The 25,708-nt window shown below is 37.3% G+C and overlaps 2 protein-coding genes across 3 annotated transcripts; both read left to right on the top strand.

The window, feature by feature from the left end:
- Window positions 1–13,008: 13,008 nt before the first annotated feature.
- On the top strand, window positions 13,009–22,210 carry ppp1r26 (protein phosphatase 1, regulatory subunit 26). 2 transcript variants are annotated; one of them, XM_077194242.1, is made up of 5 exons: window positions 13,009–13,147; window positions 15,109–18,603; window positions 21,160–21,277; window positions 21,658–21,707; window positions 21,921–22,210. In XM_077194242.1, exons 2-5 carry the CDS (start codon window positions 15,173–15,175, stop codon window positions 21,922–21,924), a joined length of 3,603 nt encoding a protein of 1,200 aa, XP_077050357.1. In that variant the 5' UTR covers window positions 13,009–13,147; window positions 15,109–15,172; the 3' UTR covers window positions 21,925–22,210. The 2 variants fall into 2 exon arrangements, with proteins under 2 accessions (XP_077050357.1, XP_077050358.1); XM_077194243.1 differs by lacking the exons at window positions 21,160–21,277; window positions 21,658–21,707; window positions 21,921–22,210 and adding an exon at window positions 19,093–20,419.
- A 10-nt stretch (window positions 22,211–22,220) lies between these two features.
- On the top strand, window positions 22,221–25,469 carry mrps2 (mitochondrial ribosomal protein S2). The gene is made up of 4 exons (XM_077194244.1): window positions 22,221–22,381; window positions 22,608–22,712; window positions 23,452–23,581; window positions 24,675–25,469. The coding sequence occupies exons 1-4, from the start codon at window positions 22,243–22,245 to the stop codon at window positions 25,207–25,209; spliced, it is 909 nt and encodes a 302-aa protein (XP_077050359.1). The 5' UTR covers window positions 22,221–22,242; the 3' UTR covers window positions 25,210–25,469.
- The last annotated feature ends 239 nt before the right edge of the window (window positions 25,470–25,708 follow it).

Here is a 25,708-nt window from a genome sequence, read left to right as displayed (position 1 = left end):
TGCAGGAAATGGGCTACAGGTGCCGCATTCCCCAGGTCAAGCCACTTTTGAACCAGAAACAGCGGCAGAAGCGCCTGACCTGGGCAACAGAGAAGCAGCACTGGACTGTTGCTCAGTTTTGCATGTCATTCGGAAATCAAGGTGCCAGAGTCTGAAGGAAGACTGGGGAGAAGGAAATGCCAAAATGCCTGAAGTCCAGTGTCAAGTACCCACAGTCAGTGATGGTCTGGGGTGCCATGTCAGCTGCTGGTGTTGGTCCACTGTGTTTTATCAAGGGCAGGGTCAATGCAGCTAGCTATCAGGAGATTTTGGAGCACTTCATGCTTCCATCTGCTGAAAAGCTTTATGGAGATGAAGATTTCATTTTTCAGCACGACCTGGCACCTGCTCACAGTGCCAAAACCACTGGTAAATGGTTTACTGACCATGGTATTACTGTGCTCAATTGGCCTGCCAACTCTCCTGACCTGAACCCCATAGAAAATCTGTGGGATATTGTGAAGAGAAAGTTGAGAGACGCAAGACCCAACACTCTGGATGAGCTTAAGGCCGCTATCGAAGCATCCTGGGCCTCCATAACACCTCAGCAGTGCCACAGGCTGATTGCCTCCATGCCACGCCGCATTGAAGCAGTCATTTCTGCAAAAGAATTCCCGACCAAGTATTGACTATTGAGTGCATAACTGAACATAATTATTTGAAGGTTGACTTTTTTTTTTGTATTAAAAACACGGATGAAATATGCTAATTTTTTGAGACAGGAATTTGGGGTTTTCATGAGCTGTATGCCAAAATCATCAGTATTAAAACAACAAAAAAGACCTGAAATATTTCAGTTGGTGTGCAATGAATCTAAAATATATGAAAGTTTAATTTTTATCATTACATTATGGAAAATAATGAACTTTATCACAATATGATAATTTTTTGAGAAGGACCTAGTATTACTCTACTATTTAACTATTTCTGCAGTATATTGTATGTATGCCGTGCATAGTACGTGAATTTTCTTTTAAATGTGCAATGCACTTGACTTGGCTTTCCATTTCCAGTGTGATAAATGAACAGGGAAATAATATTATCTTAGGTTAGAAATGCGAGATATGTATAGCATGTCTAAAGTAATGTCATTCAAATGTTTATGTTTTTGAAAAGTCCTGTAGTCTCTTCTACTCACCAAGGCTGCATTTGTTTGATTAAAAAAACGTTAAAAACAGTTATATTGTGAAATATTATTACAATTTAAAATAACAGTTTTGTTTTTGAATACATTTTAAAAATGTAATTTATTTCTTTGATGCACTGCTGAATTTTCAGCATCAATCCTCCAGTCTTCAGTGTCACATGATCCTTCAGAAATCATTCTAATGATTCTAATGAAAACATTTCTTATTGTTATCAGTGTTGAAAACAGTTGATCTGCTTAATATTGCTTAATGTAAATTTCTTTTAGGGATTCTTTGATAAATAGAAAGTTTAAAAGAACAGCATTTATTTGAGATGTCTTTACTGTCACTTTTAATCAGTTTAATGCGTCCTAGCTGAATAAAAGTATTAATTTGTTCTAGAAAATCTTACTGACCCCAAATAGCTACTGTGTACGGCCAACTAAAATAGCACTACATCAGGAATTACTTTTAATAAAATACATTTTAAGTAAAATATTTTACAGTTTGTCATTATATTTAAATAAATAAAAAAAGAGAACAAAACAGATCTTTACAAAATATCAACATTGCATTGCAGTCATCTATACCAGCTTCTCAAACAGTCACAGCACAAACAGCATTATTTAACTAAAATATGCTTCTGAGAACATCAGTGAGTGATGACTTAAACCAATCATTGAATTGTTTCTCTTTCTTTTGATTGGTTCATTGAAACAAAATTGACTGAAATGAATATTTCTCAGGACTATAACCAAGTGTTCTTCAGTGATGTGCAACACACACTGAAAATAATGGCTGAATCTTTTCTGCATCACATGATATCTAAAATCCCTCCTGCAGAAACTCTCAGTGTAATGACCGGATGTCTGTCCTCAACGATACGCTCACTAAGCTCTGTCCTGCTGCGACGCTCACACTGACCATCCTTTTCCTCACTTCCCTGCTGTGTGTGCGTGAGGTTTATTCTGTGATTTGAGGCAGAACAACAAGAAAACGTTATTGAATGGTTCTTTTGATACCAAAAAAAAATCAATACAGCTACTGTCCTTCGCCAAGATGTGGGGCATTGCACAGTGGCTGCAAATTTCTCTAAAAAAAGTTATTTCTTTGATAGAGACTGAAAATTGTAATACGAATAATATAATAATGTTTGAAATATTCTTAAAAAATTGCCTTTGCCACACAAAAGTCTTCATTACAACCAATCAGGATTGTTTTTACAAATCAATTTCAAATTATTTTCTCACATTTTTATATGGATATTAATGTTTAATTTCACTGCAGCACCCATATTTTAAATGCTTGATGTGCTTCTTTTAATAAATCCAAACTAACAAGTAACCTTTATTAATCCACTCATTGACGATCACACGTTGACCTGATTGGTTACAAGGTAGTTTGTGACGTCAGAAACACCAGCGATTTCAAACCACGTTTTTGAGACTGTCTTTGATACAAAACAGTTTTAAGGAGAAAATACTCAGCAATTGTGTTGACTTATGAGCTTGCTCATGGTTTGTCTTAAAGCATATTTAAAAACACCACATAGACAAACAATATTAAACGCCTGATTCTGATTGGCTGTCAATGTTTTTATTGTTCATCAGCAACAAAAAAAATCGGTTACACTTTATTTCGATAGTCATTTTAGACATTCTACGAACTATAAGTAACTTTTCAACTACATGTCAACTAACTGTCATTAATATATTAGTAGGCTGTAGTAAACTGTCAGTAGACTGTTAGGTTATGGCTAGGTGTTAGGGTTCGGGTTAGGAGAACAAGTTGACTTGTAGTTGCTAAGTTACTGATAGTCAGTATAATGTCTGTTGGGGGACCAACAAAATAAAGTAGTATCAGATATTAAGCAGACAGTCTACTAATACTCTAATGACAGTTAGTTGATATGTAGCTGCAAAGTTATTTATAGTAAGTTGAATGTCTAAAGTGGACTATCGAAATGAAGTGTTGCCAAATAATCACTCTGAAAGTAAATCCAACTATCTTTGATTACTTGTGGGATCATAAGATTTTTTATTTATTTATTTATTTTACTTTGTAAGTAAGCCTATAACTACAGCCTTCGAAATATAACGTAGGCCTATTTTACACAAAAATAAGTTTCCAAACTCCAAAGGTTGTTGTTGTTGTTTTGCAGTGATACCATAAAATAAACTTTTTTTCACCTAAAGAACGTTTCAGTGAACAGTTCTTCTTTTACATTTTAATAATCTAAAAAAACTTTTTCTACTATAATAAACTTTTCTGCAACTCTGTTAAAATAGACATTCACGTATTGTAGGTGTTTATATTCAGGCGAGGACAAAGTCTGTTCAAGGGGACAAAGTAAAAGTTTTGTGTGTGTGTTTTGAAGTTAATCTGAATAAAACAAACTTTGGGGGGCAAAGACAAACATTATTACAAAGTTGGCTTTGATTAAGCTTGTGTGTGTGTGTGTGTGTGTGTGTGTGTGTGTGTGTGTGTGTGTGTGTGTGTGTGTGTGTGTGTGTGTGTGTGTGTGTGTGTGTGTGTGTGTGTGTGTGTGTGTGTGTGTGTGTGTGTGTGTGTGTGTGTGTGTGTGTGTGTGTGTGTGTGTTTGTGTGTGTGTTTGCCCTACTGCAGGGTCAAACACACCACATAGATTAATTTATTCAAAAGGCATATTAACAAAATCTCTGCTGAGTTAAAGGTGCCCTTGTAACCAGGTTTACAGGGACGTTCTGCCAGCAATAAATCACTCCAGAAACATCCATAATCTAAAAGACAATTATCAGCAAGATAAATCTGCCGCCGTTGAAAACTTTGGCTTATATTTCATCAGAGGAAATTGGCAGCTCGAACCACAGGGAAACAAACTTGTTTAGCGGTACATATCTGATTTCGTTCATTGGACATTGTTTATTTTCTCTCCCTCCCAATCTTACACTTTCCACTCTTTTCTTATATTCACTAAATCATTGGTAATGACGCTCCTGAGCAATTTCCTTGAATTTCTCTCGCTCTTACACCTCACTTGAATACTAACATATTCATTTAAATACTCATCACTTCCAGCTTAAACGTCTTTCTTCCTCTCTCATTTGTTTCACTGATTGACATTCAGATACAGTATGACAGGCCAGAGCTCTTTTTAGTCTGTTGAAAAGTTTGGACACAGTTGGCTTAATTTATATACTTTTGATATTTTTGCTTAATTGCTTGAAATTAGAGCAGCATGATTTTGGATAAATTGAGAATCACGATTTTTTTTCTAATTTCAAACAGAGATCATGATTCTGAACAGACAATTAAACAAAATAACATTTAATTTACTAATTGATAATAATTGCAGCAGTCTAATTAAAATGTTTAATTTGTCTGAATGAATTTTATTAAAACATGACTGTTTGAATGAATGATTCAGTGAATCACTCATAAATACTTCACTTGTTTCATTACTGGATGAATCAGCGTTTTTGAACGAATCTCTAGAGTGAATGATTCAATGACAATCATTTTTTTAACAGTCACTTGTCGCCACCTGGTGGCGTATTGGGCGGTCGTCGCCCGATCTGACAACACTGGATGTTACAATGTAATCGATACAATTGTTCTCTGAAGTGCCAAGTTACTTTTAAAAGGTGATTTGCACTATTGTGATCTCTTCCGTAGACATCAGGGTTTTTATCTGAACTAGGCTATAAACTTTTAACCCAGTACTTCTGTGATATATTTTTAATACGTCTAACAATGACTACGTTTACATGCAGCCAATAACCCGTTCAAAACCGGGATATTAGCAATAACCCCGTCACGCACGGCCATGTCAACACCGGCAAAACCCCGAATATGCTCATATCCTGGATTTTAAAAATCCGTAAATATATAGTAGGCTATATGATACCTGGGGTACCCCTTTTCTTACCCGAATTTTTGGTCATGTAAACGCATAGACAGTAAAGGAAAGTGTAAACGCGTATCGGCATGTCCCCATAATGATTTGTGTTCTGCGCATGTTCTATTCGCAAGGAATCTTGGCTTCTTGAGTTGAGGAACTTCTCGGCACATACAAAAACCCGCGTGCAGTATACCGGAATTAAACATGGCGAGACGCAGCACAGCATACTTTTGGAGCGAGTTCAGTACCAGCACCAAAGCGCAAACAAAGGCGATCGCTATCTGCCCCGAACTATCCATTATCCGCGTGCTGCTGCTGTTGTTGTTGTCTTTAGATACAGGAAGAAAAATCGGAAATGACGCATATTGCGTCTTAAGGTTGTCCGTACGTCCAGATGCTAACCGTGCGTCGCCGTTTACATCGAGATATTGCAATTCCATGTATACAGGAGTAGCCTAACTCTCTCCGCTCACGCATGTAAACGGGTTATTCCTAATGTTTCAGAAACCCGAATAGTGACCTTAACCCGACCATAACCCGAAAATTGGCTGCATGTAAATGTAGTCATTGATGGTTCCATGAAGATCCTTTAAAGGGGTCCTAATATGCTTTTTCACTTTTTTAACTTTAGTTAGTATGTATTGTTGCTGTTTGAGCATAAAAAAGATCGGCAAGGTTACAAAGCTCAAATTCCACTTCAAAGGGAGATATTTTATTTAACAGAATCCACTTTCCAAGAACTACAACAAACAACTTATTTGTACTACATACTCATTTAAATAATCCCTGCCCATGGAATACGCAAACAAGGGGACGAGACCTGGTTGAGCTATGTCAAAGAGAAGCTGTTTTTTTCGCCCCTTTTCCAAAACTCATTTGTTTGACCTTCCCAAGGCTGATAAACTTAGAGTGGTTAAAATTGATTTTAAACACTGTTCCTGAACATTATAACTCTAACGTGTATTGTGCTGCACCTTTTACGGAGAACAGCTTCCAGAATCTAAGAGAGTACAATGCAGGCTACGCACTAAAGCTTCTCCTGAAATTCAGCAGTTCTCACTTTGTCAGGACAATCTGTTGTTTGTGGATCACAACTTGTAAGTATGTATTATTATTTGTAGATGTGTTTTCTATTAACAGTTCCAATTATTCGTTTTATGTTGTTGCTATATGATTTAAACAAAGGGCAGAGCTGTTTGGCTCTGGCCTGCTAGCCAACATTAGTGTTGTGTTTGTAAGCCCTGTCCAAATACCCACACTTGTGGTTTTGGCCACTTGAGAGCACGTGCCGCGACAGGAAAGTAAGTGTGCAGGACTGTCCCATGTCCTAAAAATACCAAAGCATTTGCCATAAGCGCATCCCATCGTGCATTATGTTCGGGAACTTGCATGCCCCGAAATCAAGAGACAGGAAAACATTCCATTAAAATGATCAGATATTACAAATAATTTGGTAGTTAAACAAAGTGTTGCACATTTTATTGGTGCAAAGATGAGTAGGCTATGTGTATTTTGTACAACATTTGCAACTGCTTTTTATCACTAAAAGTCCCCCTGCATGTAGTCAATACTTGTATCCCTTAAACATGCTTTAACATTTAGCATTGTTGCTAATGCTATCTGTGTTGCTTGGGCATATCTAGTATTATTGAGCATACTATTAAGCGACATGTTGTGGTATTGATAGGGTTGTTTTAGCCTTAGGTCTGTTATTCAACACTAACAACATCGTAGTTTGATGATCCTGTGAATGAGTGTGGAATCATGGGAGTCATCATCTTCACCTCCACAACAATGGATTTCAGTACGACGTGAGCAGAAATAATTTGCATGAATGAGGAAGCACACTGTACTTCATTGCTTAGCTGTGCACTGCATATGCATATGACTCCCATGGTTATATAACATGCTTTATCAGTTTTAATGGAGCTATTGCTGTAGGGTGTATGCTTCCCCTGCCAAACTACACTAGTTTTAACAATTGTTCCGCGATTTATACAACATGCTTGTTGTATTAGATTTTGCTGCCGCTAGGGGTGTAAGCTTCCTCAATAGATCCCATACACTGTTAAATTGGCTACAGCAACATGCTTGTTGCAATGTGTCCTTGCTTGCTCCAGCTTAGGGTGAAGCTTCCCCCATAGATTGTATCTATAGTGCCAGTAACCTATGCATATGCCACCAACATCAGGATGTTTTAACCATTCTATCAGAATCTGTCGTGCAGGGGGTAGTGAGTAAAATACATCCAGAATTTCGCTGTCAGTATGTGTTGGGGGATATTGGCATATGGTTTTATTTTTGGGGGTCATTGCTGCTCTCCCTGCTCTTTTCCAAGCTGGACTGCATGGATGCGCAGGGAGTTCTTGCCCAGAACGGAACCATACCGCCAATCTAAACTGTATGATAATTGTCAATCGTATTTGATGATAGTGGTCCTGACAGAAATCAAGCGTAGCGTCAGTTCTGTCATGTCACGTTAGTCAAGCTCGTATCAGCTGACTCTCAGCTGATCCACATCTACCTATTATAATAAGAATACGAGGCCTATCAATGTATATATAAGCTCCTTCAGTATTATCAGCAGCTATCGCGTTTCTCATGAGCTCATTATCCTCCTCCATCCCCAGCTCCTCCTGGAGTCAGTCAGGATTTGGCATTCTGATTACCACTGAATCGGACTAAAATTCTCTAATTATGTTGTACATTAAAATGAATTAATGATATTTGCAATACATTCATGTTGGTTCTGTTCTGTTTACCTTAAAGGGGGGTATTGCTGCTCTCTCTGCTCTTATCCATGCTGGGCTGCATGGATGCGCAGGGAGTTCTTGCCCAGAACAGAACCATACCGCCAATCTAAACTGTATTCTTATTGTCAATCATATTTGATTAGTGGTCCTGACAGAAGTGGTTCTTCATGGCATCACTGTGAAAACATTTATTTTTAACCCTGTGATGCCTGATGGTCACTACAGTGGACAGCTATTCAATTCTCACTTTCTTTTAAATGCTCTGGTTTCAATGGTGTAACTGCAGTCACTAAAGTGGACCTTTAAAGCTGCGTTCACACTACCAGCGACACAATCCCATTCATTATTCAATATACAGGCGATTTCCAGTGACACGAGTGACAGTGACTGTTGGCGACAGGATGTAGACATGTCCAGCGATGCAACAAAGTTGAGATATGTTTAAATTTATGCAAATGAAGAGCAACTTTGGGAGCGACAACCAATAGGAGTGAAGTCAGAGGAGCACACGTGATCTGTCAAGGCAAGATGGAGAAGTGCTGTCTGACTCCGAGCCTGAATGGTTTCTTGAAACCAGATAGACTGGAGCTTGCACTTCATTATTTATCATGCAGGGTATTCACTGTAAAAAAAAGAAAAAGACGTAGCCTTTTAGTTCTATTGTGACCCACAGTGGGACCCCACCTCTGTTGAAAAGCAGAGAAGTGACCAGAGGACCTCCTGAGGTCAGGTTTGGCTATGGAATCACTGGCCCCAGGTCACCAAAGCAAAAAATGCAAATATATATACCATGATGCTGCCTGATATGAAAGACCAGCTACATCTATATGCAGTTTCTATAAACTGTATGGCTATACAGTTCCAGATTGTTTTTTGGTTTGTTTTTGTCGTTGTTTTTTTGCCAAAGGCCTAAACAGTATACAAATATTAATGTGTTTTTTTTAAACATCATTTATCTGCATTTTTAATTTTCACATATAGTTATAACGCTCAAACGCATGCAGAAGTTAATTGTGTTTTTTCATGCCTGGAGGACAATAAAAACACAAGGGGGAAAAAAATGAATTCATGCATCAGAGGTATTAGGTCAGATTTATTTGTGTGCTTCGTTAAAAAATTCAGTGCAAATGTCAGTCATCTGGCAGGAAATCTTGAGTTCGCAGGTGCTGCAAAAGTATAAAGCCACATACAGCCCTAAATAACCCAGTCAAAATGATCAGAGAGAAATGAGGAGACAAGAGACAGTGTGTCTGGGACTGTGTAGGTGTTATAGGCAGACGAGGAGAGACAGCAGGTAAAAATTATAATGACAGTGAAACACATCTGAATCATCCGCCAAATCAATCTGAAAATCACACCCATTCTGTCTCCATCTCTTTCACTCCCACACTGAAAAAATACTGTCTTCTTCACATTGATGCGCACACACATGCAAGATCCCACTTTTACAGAAACAAGTCCAGACTTTGCCATTACATATTAAACTTCTTGGATGATAAAACAATAGATACATTGGGGGGGAATAACGTGTGGCTACTCTGCTAAGACAACAGTTTGAACTAAAAAATGACGAAGAGAAGTGAAGTTAGTTCTGAGTAAAGGATGAGAAAAGCATTCAGAAGCTCCAAACATACAACAAAACATACCAAATCACCTAATCCTTTTCTGGCATTTTCGAAAACAGCCAGTCTGCTTTGATTCTCACACTAGTAAACAGCGCCACCAAGTGTCCAAAGACTGCTACAACATCCACACAATAATCCCAAACAAACTGCTAAACCTTATTGATTGTGATCAATAAAAAAAAAAAATAGAGAATAAAAAACTGCATTCAGTCTCATTACATCCTCATCACTTATGTTAAATTTACTCTCAGGAATTGACAATTTCAGATATTGTATTGTGAATTTGACTGTTAGCTTTACAAACAAAGTGTCAATGAATATATAATTGAATTAGTCACTAATTATTAATACACAACATAAGCAGTTATGAAAAGAAAGGCAAAGAATCAAACCAGAAAACAGGGAGCGTCAAGATGTTTTGTCTTTTTATTTTATTTTATTCTTTACCTTAAACATAAATGTAAAAGCTTAACTGGAAAATAACTAATACAGATCAAAATGGAAATTGTCTGCTTTGTAGCAGGGTTATTAACATTAACTCAATTTATAAAACTATAAAACTAATATATATACAGTATATATATATATATCCCATAAGTCTAAAATATAGACACATAAAAGACAAACACATGGAAGGATTAATAATGTATCGATTCATTATTTAAATTCTGTTGTAGTTTTAAACAATAAACGTTACATAATACAACTGAAATAAAATATACATATTAGATGAAAACCCTAAACTTATTTCAATTAGTTTCAATGAAACTGAACTGCAACTAAAATAAAAATGATTAAAACTAAGTAGTAATATTTAAAAAACAAAACCTAAAAAAAATGACAAAAGCACATAATAAAATTAACGAAATACTTGAAAATATAAAACTAAAAGCTAATAAAAAAGGCTACACTAGTAAAGGAGTCCGTGTTACAGTGTAATTATGCATTTAATTACTGTGTAATAATAATTAATATGGTTAGGGTTTGGTTTAGGATTATTTAGATGTAACAGTACATATAACATGTGTGACAAAGGACACTGTCAAATAAAGTGTTACCAAAAAAGTATAAATTGCAGCACTAGTATATAAATAATATTAAAATAACTCTGCTTTGCCTTTGTATAGTGTCTAACACCATCATTCACTGAAACAAAGTGTGTTTGGATTTAAGTGATTTAATCTTGTACATCTGTCCCACATGCATCAATTAAGTTAAATAAACATAATTTGTTCATGTAACTTTGACATCATGGGATTAAGTAATTTTAAGTGACCCAATTAAGTAGTCTCAAATTGAATATTATATGGCTCCCTGACATGATTCAGGGATTTGATTTGATATATTTATTCATCCAGTTAGTGTCACACAACTGAACTATAAATAGTTAACAAACTTTTAGCTAGCAATAGCACACATTAGAATATAAAATGATAACATGCTCCTTCAGCTAAGCAGTTGATATTAATGGTATCAGTCTGCTCCACTCTTCTCCACAATAACCCAGTGTAATTTAAATGGTTCCAACATAATTGAACATTAAACACTATTATACACTATCAAGTCTCCCCCTTTTCTCATCTTGGTCAAAGATATATAAAATAACACTTAATTTCAACATGTACTCTCCCTTGATTCAGCTATATAAAGCATGCTGGGAACTAACAAGTACAACTAGTTTCAGTTAATGCAACACAAATCATCAATGTAATCCCAACACAAACGGATTAAGTAAACTTCAATTTTACATCTACTGTAGTGGATTGAACACAATCAAATTGAATTAGGACAAAATGTATAGAAATGGTGTTGTTTTTTGGTGCTAAATAGAACCCTTTTTATAAGGTTCCATGAAGAACCTTGCTTTGAAAATGCTATATAGGACTTTAATGGTGTTAAAAATAACAATTCAACAATTTATTTTCATTAATATATTAGTATCTTCATACTTTTTTGTAAATTATGTATTAATATAGTTTTTTTTAGCCCTCTATCTGCCTGGTCTTATATCTTGTTGCCCCTATTTGGGTTTTACATTAAAAAAACAGCATATTGTTTCAATTAGGTACTTTTACTTTTTATTGACACGGCAGATTGTAGCAAAAATGACAGTGATCTTACAACAGAGGTTAGCTGAAATCCGTAATGAGGAGGCTTTGTCAGTTACAGATTTGAAAACAAAAAGGCGGGAATAAAGATCCCTAAACTCAAACAAAAAGAACCATTTCAGCATATAGGGTTCTTCAGGACGATGCGGTACTAAATTGAACTGTTACCATGTGTAAAGAACCTTTAAAGAACCATCTTTTTTAGAGTTGAGCCGCAAAAATTAAAATAAAATCAAGATGAAAAAATATGCCATGGGATATTTTTAAAATGATTTGAAGATGTTCTGCAGGACTGAAGTTACTGATCCACACAATATAGACAACAACTTCATCTCATGGACCATTTATCTTATTTGCCTGCCCAATTCTTGAGAATAATGCTGAGATCATTTGCTAATTAAAATCATTAAAGTATGATTATAAACATAATAGACATATTGACCAGTAAATTAATTATGACCATGGATAGAATAGACAAAATATGAAGTTTTTGTAAGGAATATTGCAGCAGTACTTTTTATTCATCTTCCTTTGTAATCTTTAATCAAATATATTTCAGCAAATACATACAATTACACCTCAAAACAGAAGTAAACAACAATAATAGAATTATAAACAGTAGACAAAAAGCCTCCTCTTGCAGCATCTCTTCTCTTCTCTTATGATGTGTTTACTGCGAGGGCGGGGCAATCTGTCACTCACATGAGATCCACCAATAGCAAACCACAATTATTAAATCAATTCCATGGATAAAATCAAGTCCCGCCCTACATTTATTCTTGTTTGAGAAGCCGTTTCGCTCGGATATATAGGCCTATGTCACAACATGGAATAAAAGACTATTGCGACTTCCGTTTCATACCGACTGAAAACAGAAACCTTCAATGCAAATCTTAAGAGTACAACAATAGTTTTTACTCAAGCAATTTCTCGGTTTATTCTTTAAAGAGTTTATGTCTAAGTCTACAAACATTTAAACTATTAAACATTTCAATCGTTGTTGTCCAGGAAAAATTATAGATTTCATGAAACACCTTTTATGCGGCACGTTCAACACTATAGGGTGGGTTTTCACAATGGTGCTATTTAACAACCTTTCAGTCAACCATTGTCAAATAAAACTATTTTCCACACATTTGAATAGTCCCTAAAACCACGCTGTGACTTAAAATATTTAAAATAATTAACATTTGACCTTTTTTTTGTCCTGGCATGCACATTCTCTTATAAATGTAAGTCTTAAGCAACGTAAATACGTAATAACGTATTCTGGGATACTTTTCATGTCCAGAAGCCTATATTGGACACCTGTTGTTGGCTGCTTTTTCGTCATTGTTCAGTAAATAAAAAATATGCTTGGAAAAGAAATTCATATGTAGTCACTATATATATAGCTACATCATTCATTTCACAACACAAATTCAGTCTGTTCAGCAGTAGCCTACTGTGTCTTTAAGTGATTTCTGATGGTAAGTCGGAAGGCAGAAGGGGTGCACGAGACAGCTGCGCGCGCCCGCTCCTGTATTGTGGACACTCCAAAAAATGTGTTAAGAATTACAAAAGGTGGATCTGCTACACCGGACGATAAACACAACAGCTGTTCATCAGTCGTAAGGTGAGTCTCATCCCGTTATGTGTCGCTTGTATGCTGTGGGCTGTTACCACTGTGATGTTTTACGTTAGGGAGACACCATACAAAGAGGGTTTTGCAAAATGAGCCGGCGAGAAGTGAAGAGGCCCCGCGAGCGTCTCACCGCAAACATATCAAGGCGAACTTTAGCTTTACACCTTCCCTCTCTTTACTACATTTTAGGGGGGGCTCTTTTATTAATAGTCCAATTTAGACGGACGACCCCCGAACTTCCATCTAACAGACATTCTTTTCACACTAAACGAGTGTAAACACTGCCGGAGACACCGTGGCCGGCAGGCGGAAGACGCTGGTTCCTCTACGGTGTCTCTTAGCTCCGCTCCCCGGTCTCGGGTGAAGGCAAAGCCGCGAGATGCGCGCAGGGACAGCGGCGGTGAGACGGAGCTTTGACGGGAAAACACACAACAAGTTTCTCGTACGGAAGTGTAAAAGAGATACAATGTCTTTATTTGGCCGGAGTTTCATTGTAACATCATAGTGAAGGTAGTTATTTTTTCATAACTTACGAGAGTTTATTGTCTCGGGAGATGAAGCAGTTGAAGGCGGTGTAGGGGCCTCGGCTATCGCGCTGCTCGTGATCGTGGTGTGTAGCATATGAGCCTTTAAATATAGCAATAATATTGCCATTGTGATTCCTCTTGATGATTTTGGTTCATTAACGGTTACATTCGTGATTCTTTTAGTAGGCTAACTAGGCTCGATTAATAAGTATTTGAAATAAGAAATGTTATTCCTGTATTCATTCTCCTCAAAGGTAACAGTGTAACAAAGCACAAGTACATTTTACACAGCATTTTTATGAGGCGTTATAAACAAAATAATTCTCATAATTGGTTTTAACTATAAAATAAACGCAAATTAAATATAAATAGAACATTTCCTTCACTCATTTTAACTCAAATACCACTGAATAAATGTTCTCTTTTGTAAACGTTGTGATATGAACGACTAGTCAGTAAGCATTAAGTACAACATAACAGCAGCTTAACTGACAGCTCTTGGCTCATTTAAACAAAATTTGTCTTACAACAGCTCCTTTGCAGAAAGTGTCACTATTATAAAACGTAATAATAATTACTATGTAAAAGATTAATATCATTCAGAATTTTGTTTGTCATTTTTCTTTGCTTTAGGCCTATATGTCACTGACTTGCACAATAATTGCAGTTATTACATCTTTTATTAAAGAATCGTGTAAGAAGTTTATCCACGCTTTCTATTTGCTCTTCTATGCACTGAAAGTTCTAGGGCGTTGTTAATGTTCCCATGCTTAAAGTTACCAAAATCATTGCATGATTTGCAATGTGCTGCACTTTATTTGTACCATTTTGTTTTATTAGTATAATTTTATTTATCTATTTAGCCTACCTTTTTTAGAATTAGAAAGACAATAAAGATATTGTTTGATAAGTGAGATCTCTGATTATATTGCTTGAAAAGTACTTGAAAGTCCTGGAATTTTCATGCTTAAACCCTGGTTTAAGCATTTTATTTCAAAAGGTGAAATCAAAAATGTATTTTAAAATTCCAAGCAAGTTGGAAAAAAAAATTAATTAATACATTAAGCTAATTAAAAAAATATGAACAGACTGTAGGTATTTGAGAAGATAATTTGCTGTATTACATGATCCCAGTTCCATCAGTTAACATCCATTAACCTGATGAAATCAAATTATAGTCCATTAGTGATTGAAATTAAATGATTGAAATGATGGCTATGGCCCTGCCTGTAGCTTATTTCTGAGTAGTTAAAAGTGACAATTTTACAACTCTCTCTGGAACCTCATACTGTTAATATTTTTGACAAATAAAACCTTATAAGTTTAAAGGTGATCTTTTATATAGCTCTCTGCTTACATTGTCATGTTATGTTTTAGAAGTAAATAATGATGTTGCAATTAAAAAATATGTTTCTCCCATTTTAGAATGTGAAGATCACCGGTGGAGATTCCCCATGCACCTACATCCCTTCCATTCCGACCTTCTAGAATGTTCCTGAAGACGGTTCCTCCGGTGGTGGCTATTCACTCGGAATGGAGGTCCAGTAAGAGCTGCAGCCTGCCTCTCTTTTTCAATGACAGTGCGTCCGACAGCGACCTTGTCTCTGTTAGCGGCACCCCCATCCCACAGAAGATCCAGATGATTATAGAGAGCCTTCACAGCACCCAGTCTTCGGACATGAGTGAAAACGGGCAGACCGAAAAGGAAGCTCATTCCAGCCACGAGGCTGGCTACAAGGGTCAATTGCGATGTATGGACACTGCGACGAGATCCCGGCGAGCAGGGGCCGACACTAAGCTACAGTCCGCCATGGTTGATACTGGCGATGATTCAGATAGTGACGATTCTGTGGACAGGGGCATTGAGGAAGCTATTCAAGAGTATTTGAAGGAGAAGGTGGACCACAAACGCAAAGGGGATCTGGTGACAAGTTCACCCCCAGCGCCCAAACTTCCACGGATAGAACCAACTGTCCCAGATGCTGCTAAACAACACACACATTCCAGTAGTGCCAAGGTGTTAACCGCTAGCAATCATATCCAGAAAGCCTTGAGTGGGACGCTGGCATTAAAGAAGAAAGTCATCAAGAAGAAGCTAAGCAAAGAAAATCCCTTTAAGAAAGCTGACTCAAGTAAAGTTTTGCCTGTAAAAAGTCTTCCTCTACCCAGAGCTAAGAAAGGATCTTCCTCGTCTTCAGAGATGGACAGAACTCCACCTCGTCTTGTCATTAAAGAGGAAGAGGAATTGCTTGATTCAAGCAGCGATGATGGTATCGAAGAAGAGATTCAAAGATTCCAGCAGGAGAAAAGAGAAAAACAGGAAAGTGACAAAGATGTCCAGAAACCTTCACAACAAAGGGAGGACTCTGATTCGAGCAGTGATGAAGGTATTGAGGAAGCCATCCGTCGCTTCCAGGAAGATAAACACAAGCAGAAGAAAAAGAAGAGTCCACTCAAACCTCCCCAACTCCTGCCTGTGCAACGTAGCAAACCATCCGTCATTTCTCCCGAACGCATAAGCACTCATCCACTCAAAGCGCTGTCGAAGAAGAACAAAAAGAAGAAAAAATTGACAACCAAGAAGTCTAATCTCCCTACACCATTGGCCGTAAGCCACTGTTTGAATAAGTGTACATCCCAGGGCTCTAAAGTTAAAGGGTTTACACCTCCCCCTTCAAACCCAAAACAAACTCACACAGAACATCAGATCCACTCTAGCCTGAAGGTCAACACTGCTGAGCTGATGTGTGCAGAAGCCATTCTAGACATCTCCAAAACTGTCATGCCCGAGGTGTTTGAGTCCAACTTAAGCATTGCTAACACAAATTTGCTGCAGACTCAACCATTCCCCATTGTTGCACCATCTGAAAATAAAAGTGATGAGAGCTCCGTTGACAGTGAGGATGGAATTGAACAAGAGATAAGGGAATTTTTGGAGCATAAAGCAAAAATGAACAAAGAGCTTCCAATAACAGCAGGTGCACCTCCACCAGCTTCAGGAGATTCCACAGCAAGCAAGGAGCCGAAGAAGACGACGAAGGAAACCCAGCCGAATAAAGCAGCCAGGCTCTCCCTGTCAAAAAAACGCAAGTTTAAAGAGGAACAAAGCAAACTTGACAGAGATGATGACTTGGTATTAAATGTTAAAGAGGAGCCCCCAGGTGAACCTCTGATTCATAGTGACTCCACCAGATCTGACCTTTCTATCATTCCCACTGTGACATCACATTCAAGCAGTCTAACCACCATAAAAAATAGCAAACCGAAGCAGAACTCCCCACCTTGCAAGGATTTGGATGTTAGTGAACCCAAAGACAAAGGTTACACTTACAATACATCCAGCCCAAAGATTGTGATTGGCTCTGAGAGAAACGACAGCAGTGACAAAAGCAGCTCCTTGGACAGTGATGAGGACTTAGATGCTGCAATTAAGGACTTGCTTAAGACAAAGAAAAAAGTCAAAAAGAAAGTGAGGGATATGAAGTCGAGAAAAAATGCCAGACCTTCAGAGGCATCATCTTTGGATGTCATAAAAAAACAGAAACCTTTCACCGACCAGAAGAGTATCCCAACTGCCAAGCTTATTAAGTCTGGCATCTTGAAAGGGGGCAAAGAAACACTGAACATTCAGGCTAAAAACGACAAGGGTTCTAAAAGCAAAGCTGTTAAAGGTAATTCAGAAGTCCAGAACATCAAACAATCTAAAAGCCCTGCACAAGCAGACAAAGTGACCGGGAATCATGGGATTCCCAAGGCCACAGATGGGGACATACCTTCTTCCAATCCACATGCAGAAGATAATGACAGTTCTGTTGACAGCGATGATAGCATTGAGCAAGAGATCAGGAGATTTCTAGCTGAAAGGGCCAAGGTGTCCACACCTCTTGCTGCAAACATCAAACAGGAAGAGTCCGTAAACCTTTTGACCTCATCTGCAGAGATGGATGTTAAAACAGAAATTCAAAAGACTCTTATTGAAACTCCAGTGTCTGCTTCAACGTCAACCTCTGGTAGTAAAAGTGAAACGCAAGAGGAATCCATAGCCACACCCACACCCACAAGACCCATGGATGCACCTGCAGAACTCAACATGGGACCAGTCCTGACTCCAGGCAGCAATTGCATTATGGGTTTCAGTAGGACTGAAAGTCAAATATTTGAGATCTCGACCCCAAGAGATCCAAAGAATGGCAGCTCCCAGACAGGAAAGGACAGTCCGGCAATTCATGGCATCAAACCCAACTCCTTCACAACACCCTCTGTGAGGTCAGAAGCGCCCCCTTCATCAGGTCATCAACACCAAAACTTGTTCCTGTTGAGGCCCGTTAACTGCAGTATGAGCGACGTCAAGGACCCTTCCTTGGCAGACTGTAATGATGTTCCCGTCAGCCGCCACAGTAGATCAGCCACTAGGATACCTTTAAAGGATGTCATTAGCTCTCTTTGTCCCTCACCTCTTTCGAAACCTCAAATAAGTTCCCCTGCAGATAACCCTGGCGTCATCACTGGTGACCTCTCGACCTCAGCACCCCCTGGGGGCAGGACAGAGGGACTTTACTTGCATAACCGCCTGAAAAGGGAAAGACACCTCTCCGATAGACTACACTTATCCCCTGCCACCTCACATCTGTGGCAGCCCTCACCTGTACTGCAGCCCCACCTGGGCAATGAAGTAATCCAGGTGCAACGGGACCAGACTGCTTTCCCATCAGCAAAGACAAAACTGGAGGGCATCCAAGCTGAGTTGACAGAATCCACTGCAAGTTTAGGAGAAAATCAAAGGGAGGGAGAAAGTGTTAGCAAGGATAAGAAAAAGCAGGAAGATGAGGAAGAGAAATGTGTTGATGAGACAGATGTAGAGTCAGATGAGGAAAGGAAAGATCAGAAGACAAAAGACAGGAGGAATCAGCCCACTAATCAGTGAGTACTTGTTCTCTCCAAACACACACACATATCAGTTTAGGGAACATGGTCGACAAAAGCCCAGTACCAATCAATACTTTTGTTCCATCTAAGATGTGAAAGACTTTATCAAATTGTTGCTGTCTTTAATTAGAAGGATTAATGAGAGTTTTGGTCATTGGTTTGGGCGGAATTATGGATCCATATCTGATCCACAGGTGTTCTGCAAGATTCCCAACCATACAGCCGAAATTTTCCTTCGGCTTTAAGCGTTAGTTGTGTTTTATTTTCAGCATTTAGCCTGACGGACTGCAGCATCTCATCCTGCATTTCAACATTTTTGCCTTTTTGTACTGTATTATTTAGGTTCCAAGGGACGTCACGTAGGACTGTTTGAGTGTACCACATCATTTTTTGTATGTTTGTACATTTATAAATATATTTAAAAAGCAGACATGTCATTAAGAGATTAAACTTTTTTTATTGTTTTTGTTGTTTTCTCTGCAGCAGCTGCAGCATTTCTGAATGAATCCTGCTTTACAAACTTTGCTTTATACTTATTGTTTTGAAATTGTGACTTAGAAAAGTAATTGCTATGAAAAACCGAAGGTTTATGAAAAGATGAAAATATAATCGGTGAGTTTACATAAGAGTTCCACAGGTCCAAAAATTCCCCCATCCATAGGAAAACATTTTCCCCCCAGAAAAACATGGCTAAAAGGTAAATAAAACTGTGCAAATTGCATCTTCCAGTACTAAACTGTAAAATGTAGAAGCCAAGAGAATGAAACTCTTTTAGTGTGCATCAGTGCATATTCATTTGTTATACATTTTGCAATGGTTCTTAAGAACTACAACATTTTTTGTAAATATTTTGATGTTTTAGAGTAATTCATCCACAATAGAACAACATAATTTTGACCTCTGACCTCTGAGAGGGAAGTAACATTAAAATGTTCCCTGAGGATTCTTAATGAGGAAAATCTCCTCAGTGCAACAGTGAAGGACTAAAATAGGCCTCGTTTGTGAAACGCAGGCAAAATGAATTTCTGTTCAGATAGTCCATGAACGCCTCCTTGTGTAAATTGTTCTATTCAGTTTAATGTGACTATCTACGCAAGAATAGTTTTACAAAAAGTTTACCAAGAAATTTGTTCTGCTTGTGTTTCTTAATGAGCCCCTTTGAGTTTACATACAATATGTATATAGAATGTGTATGAAAAACAGCCATTTACTTGGTATGAGAATTTTTTCAGAAAAATGGCAGTAGCATTGTATCCTTTGCCCTTTGAATTACTAACTTGCCCTCAACAAATGCATTTTCCCTGATGTGCCCTTTTAACTTTTTTTGTATTTAGTTAGGAATTCTTTGTATTCTTTTGTCATAACTAGTTTATTTTTGTACCACTGGACTTAAAACATTCAGAGATTTATATCAGACTGCAAATTACAAGGAGGAAACTCTCAATGTTTCAATATTCAGTCATCTTTCTCTTTTTGCACGTTTGCATACTTGTCAAAACACAATTGTTGTCACCCCCCCCCCTCCCTCTCTCTCTCTCTCTCTCTCTGTCTCCCTCTCTCCGCACCTGTTTCTTAGTTCCTGTTTCTGTTGCTTATTATATGTAGGTGTTTTCCTATGTAAAAAGAATGTTATTTATTTTTGTTTATAGAAGAGAAGAAAGTAAAGACTCATGCTGACTATGCTGGGCATTGCCAGTTTTCATAAATATTTTGCAAAAAATAACTTTTTTGGTCCCCTGCTCTGCACAGAGAAAATAAACTCAAACTGTATCTCTGAAGATGTATAATAAAAATTGACTTTGAGACACAAGGCTGTATTGTTCTTGTGTGTGTGTGTGTCTGTGTGTGTGTGTGTGTGTGTGTGTGTGTGTGTGTGTGTGTGTGTGTGTGTGTGTGTGTGTGTGTGTGTGTGTGTGTGTGTGTGTGAGAGAGAGAGAGAGAGAGAGAGAGTTCCCGTACATGTTTATAATCAGTATCTTACATGGCTTCCTCTGCAATGTCTTAATATAATATAACTTCCTTTCTCACAGATGTCCAAGGAAACTGAAGCTAATGCCAGTTTATGTGCGCACTCTTGGACAATCTGTCAGTTTCCTTGCGATTTAAAAATAAGCTATATCTACATTGTGTAACTGACTCTAGAATATTCAAAATATTTTTTTTTTAGATTTCTGTCCTGCTAAATGTTCATGTTTTTACTCTAAAGGAATTAAACACTCATCAAGACACAAAAATGGGCTGTCAATTTTTTACTCACAAAAGAAGATTTCGTAAGAATGTAATGTAATACAAATTTTTGTTGCATTATTGTGTCCACATGCTGTGTTGGTTTAACTTGATGCATGATATATCAGACCAATATTATAAATAGATACAAATTTTAACGGTAAAGGCGCTTTCTACTCTAACTCTAAACTGAATAGTGTTTTTAAAAAAGAACTTGCTTTGTATTTTATAGTATCATCAATCAAATGTGTTATTTGCAGATGCCAGATGCAGAGACTGGCAGTGTATATGTATGTGTAAATATGTGTCTTTTGTTTGCTCCAGGTCTCTCTCCACCTCTATAGATCCAGGGTTCTTACTTAGCCCATATATCGCTCTGGACACGGAGGAGAGATGTCTGAAATTCCAAACCAGACGCCTCCTCATTCAAAAGCAGCTAGAGGTACATACAAACACTATATTAAAAATTCATGCATATACTTGCACACACACTGATGTAACAGATTTAATACACTCATTACGTGTAGGGAATATAGACATATCTGATGGTTGAGTTTTTAAAGTGGTTAAGTCTCTGTGTGTGTGTGTGTGTGTGTGTGTGTGTGTGTGTGTGTGTGTGTGTGTGTGTGTGTGTGTGTGTGTGTGTGTGTGTGTGTGTGTGTGTGTGTGTGTGTGTGTGTGTGTGTGTGTGTGTGTGTGTGTGTGTGTGTGTGTGTGTGTGTGTGTGTGTGTGTGGTAAACCCTACATTATGGGGACAAAATGTCCAAGCAAAAGTGGCAATATCTGGCAAATCATGTTTTTTTTGTGTGTGTGTGTTGTAGGACAGCAAAACAGTGAAACGAAGGCTGCAGTTTATGGTCAGTGTGCCCAGGTAAATACACCAGTTAGATAATACAGGACATATTGTTAACTAGATTACACATAAAACAACTGATGGCTCACATGATAAATAGATACATTGATGAAGTTGTTTTTGTGTAAAGAACTGTGATAATGTGATAGCCATTCATACAGAAATTATTTAGATGCTTTCTGGTTGTTATGCATTAGTGGAACTTGTCTATGATGTTTTGTTTTATTACAGATAAACTGAAGACGCTGGAAAATATAATGAAAAGGACGTTCTCGTGTTCAACAGAATATTGTAATATGAAGTATATTTAAAATGTAAGAATTGCATTTAAATGTAAGAAAAATATATATATATATTTTTTTTTTAATGTAATTGTTGCAGCACATTATTTAGTTCTGGGTTTATATTTGTTTTTATTTTCTTGTTTCATCTATCGTTCTTAACTTCCATCATTTCAATTGTCCATTGTAATCAAAATGACACTGGTTCTTTGAATAAAGTTTTTTTTTTTTTTCATTTCCAATTTACGGAGCCATTGTGGCTCTTGTAGTTCATGTGTTGTATAACTCAAACGGCTTTTAAAAGACCAAAACATTGTTTGGAACATCACTACCCACAATCCTCTGCGCTTTTCCGCAAGCTCAGTGGGCGGAGCTGGAACGAAAACATGGCAGCGGGCGTCTTAACTAGAGGTGAAATAAAACGTGTTTTATGTAATGTTAGTTTAAGTGCATTTTATTGTGTAAACCATATTAAAATGAGAATAGTTATTAACATATAATTACTTTGTAATCTTGCTTGTGATTTGTGATAACACAATAAATTACGTGACCATCGAGTTTCTTAAAAGCCATGCATGCAACATACTTATGTTTTTAAAAAATCTAACATTTAATGAACTGAGTATGATGATTTCAGTAACGCAGTTTTTCCGAAGACCTCGGTTTGTCACTGCTGTGTTCTCATGTCACGGACAGACTTTCAGCTCCGCGGCAGCTGCAGTCAAATCAACGAGAGACACCGGTGATTATGATTCTTATTATCATTTATGACGCATGCATACAGAACCCCAGCGACCTAGAGATACAATTTCTGTCTGTGTTTAGTATATTACAGGACTTTTCAAACTGGGATACCAAGGGAGTGCTGGGGGTCGATGGAAATGTTTAGAGGAAATACAGTGACTTTAAAAATTAATTAATTAAAAGAAATTATTAGATATAAAAAAATATATAAATAACAACAATTGATTAAAATACAAAAGATATTAGGTTAAAGTAAACTATTAAATATAGTTAATTTCACTATAATTTGTTTAATTATTTACATATAAAATACATAGCAACCTTTGATATTTTAGGATTGTTGTCCTTTGCATGAGGAGGAGGATTATATTTGGGGTTCTGTGGCATCTAAAGATTGAAAACCCATGGTATATAACAATTTTCATAGGTTTTGCTTTGCGTTTCCCACCACAAAATCTGTCGCCACTTTTTAAAACGCTTTATTGTTAACCACAATGACATAAATTAATTCAGATGCCATGTATGTTGCATATAGAAGCAGCTCGATTTAGATGATTCCTCTTTAGCTAGCTTATTTGGTGTATGAACTTTAATGTAAATATGTACCTGATATGTGCGCTTTTTTCTGTAAAGCTGTAAAACAATATTTTAAAGCCCTATACAAAAAAACACTTGACTCATACAATGAGAGTGTGATATATATTCTTCACAACTAATATGCAGTCTTACATATGCAGCTGCAACAGAGAAAATCCAGAACTTCCCACTTACTCAACCAGACTATTTCCGCTTGTCTGAGCTCTTCACCATGAAGGACCTGTTTGAGGCCCGTGTCCATCTCGGACACAAGAAAGGCTGCCGACACAGGTGGGTAAATCACATGCAGTGTCTTACAGTATAACTTGATATTCTTAAAATGATTATAATAATACATTCAGCTTAAATGACCTATTACTTGAGGAAACTAGATGGAATATTTGTGTTTCTATTTATTTAAAATGTTTTTAATTCATTTGTTACACAATTCAAATATCTATATGTACATACAGAACTATACATATGTAAGTGTGTTTGTCTGGGTGTGTGTGTATACATGCATGCATGCATACATACATACATACATGCATGCATGCATATACACAGTACCTGTCAAAAGTTTGTAAACATTACTATATTTAATGTTTTGAAAGAAGTCTCTTATGCTCACCAAGGATGCATTTATTTGATCAAAAATACAGAAAAAACAGTAATATTGTGAACACAATTTAAAATAATGCTTTTCTATTTTAATATACTTTAATATTTTATTTATGCAAACCTTAATTTTTAGCATCATAACTCCAGTGTCACATGATCCTTCAGAAATTCAGCTCTGCATGACAGAAATAAGTTGTATTTTTAAGTATATTATAATAGAATTGTAATAATATTTCACAATATTATTGTTTTTTTGTGTATGTGTGTATACATATATATATATATATATATATATATATATATATATATATATATATATATATATATATACACACACACACAGTAGTGTTTTTAACGATCCTATAAGTTCGATTAAACCAAAGTATGAGGAAAATGTTTTCTATATATTTTTTTAATATTTTAAATATGAAGGAACAATAAACTTAGTTAGCAAAAAGGGCAAACTACAGTTACAAGTTTTATTGTACTATGCAAAAAATAAATGCATTGAAAAACAAAAAGCTCAGGAAAAAGCATTCACTGACTACATCATAATCGGTTATTAATATTTTGTTGGTTCTCTCTTGTATTTTGCATGTGTTCATCATAATGTCTTTATGCTAACAAAATCTTAACACATTTTTTATAATTTGCCAATTTTCTTAGACTGGACATCACTTTTGGCCCCTACTGTATTAAATATATATTATGTGGCAAAATCTGAACTTTATTTGACATCACTAAGCTATGTTTCTCTCTCTAGGCTGATGGAACCGTATGTCTTCGGCTCTCGTCTGGATGTTGACATCATAGATCTGGAGCAGACAGCAGAACACCTCCAGCGGGCGCTGAACTTCACGGCTCACGTGGCGTACCGCGGCGGGATCATCCTGTTCGTGAGCCGCAGACGGCAGTTCGGGCACCTGGTGGAGTCGACGGCGAGGGAGTGCGGAGAATACGCACACACACGCTACTGGAAGGGAGGACTGCTCACCAACGCCCCTATCCAGTACAGCCCCGGGGTGAGACTTCCTGACCTCATCGTCTTCTTCTCCACGCTTAATAACGTTTTCCAGCAGCACGTCGGGATCCGGGACGCAGCCAAAATGAATATTCCCACCGTCGGGATTGTGGACTCTAATTGTAACCCCAGCCTCATCACGTACCCAGTGCCAGGAAACGATGACACTCCTGTTGCGATTGAGATGTACTGCCGGCTATTCAAAATGACAGTGAACAGGGCAAAGGACAAGAGGAGACAGATGGAGCTTCTCAAGGGTATTTCAGCCTCAGGATGAGGGAAGGCTAATCACAGTGTTCGTCCACATATAGAAAGCTCAGTAGAAAGAGTAACTGCAGTTCAAATTCAGACATATTAATGCTTTTTTTTTCTTCTCGAGTTTAATACGTAAAAATGAACCATCCCAGAACTGAAGACGTCCAACAACTTCATTTGCCAATGTAAAAATCCAGTGGCTTCGAACTGAATATTTATTGGTTTTGTTTTGATTTCCATTGCTTACTTGTTATGAACCCAATAAAGTTTCGCAAATCCATAGTGCGGTGTTTTACAAGCTGTGCTTATTTACGTAAATGTAAGTTTGCGAATTACTTTCAGCGGGTCGAGTTTTTGAAAGAAATTAATTCATTTTAACCATCCGATAAGGTCGGTCTTGCAAAGTTTGTTACCACTCATAAGTTAAATGTGAGTACTTTAAAATATGTACGGACAGTCCCAGTTTTTGGTGTTCTGTTCCCGTTTTACAGCTCGTTCAAAACAGCCCGACCAACATACAG

Source organism: Siphateles boraxobius, unplaced genomic scaffold, assembly GCF_051911475.1.
Source record: "Siphateles boraxobius isolate OS27281-9 unplaced genomic scaffold, OSU_SipBor_1 11, whole genome shotgun sequence".
In the NCBI taxonomy this organism is placed as follows: Eukaryota; Metazoa; Chordata; class Actinopteri; order Cypriniformes; family Leuciscidae; genus Siphateles; species Siphateles boraxobius.
The sequence above is the reverse complement of the archived record's forward strand: the minus strand, read 5'-3'. Positions and strand labels throughout refer to the sequence as shown.

Excerpts from the sequence above, each read along its gene's own strand:
- ppp1r26 (XM_077194242.1), top strand. The coding sequence starts at position 15,173 with ATGTTCCTGAAGACGGTTCCTCCGGTGGTGGCTATTCACTCGGAATGG. Across the intron at positions 18,604-21,159 it reads AGGAATCAGCCCACTAATCA|GTCTCTCTCCACCTCTATAG; the intron begins GTGAGTACTTGT and ends TGTTTGCTCCAG. Across the intron at positions 21,278-21,657 it reads TCATTCAAAAGCAGCTAGAG|GACAGCAAAACAGTGAAACG; the intron begins GTACATACAAAC and ends TGTGTGTTGTAG.
- mrps2 (XM_077194244.1), top strand. The coding sequence starts at position 22,243 with ATGTGTTGTATAACTCAAACGGCTTTTAAAAGACCAAAACATTGTTTG. Across the intron at positions 22,382-22,607 it reads AGCGGGCGTCTTAACTAGAG|TAACGCAGTTTTTCCGAAGA; the intron begins GTGAAATAAAAC and ends TGATGATTTCAG. Across the intron at positions 22,713-23,451 it reads CAAATCAACGAGAGACACCG|CTGCAACAGAGAAAATCCAG; the intron begins GTGATTATGATT and ends TTACATATGCAG.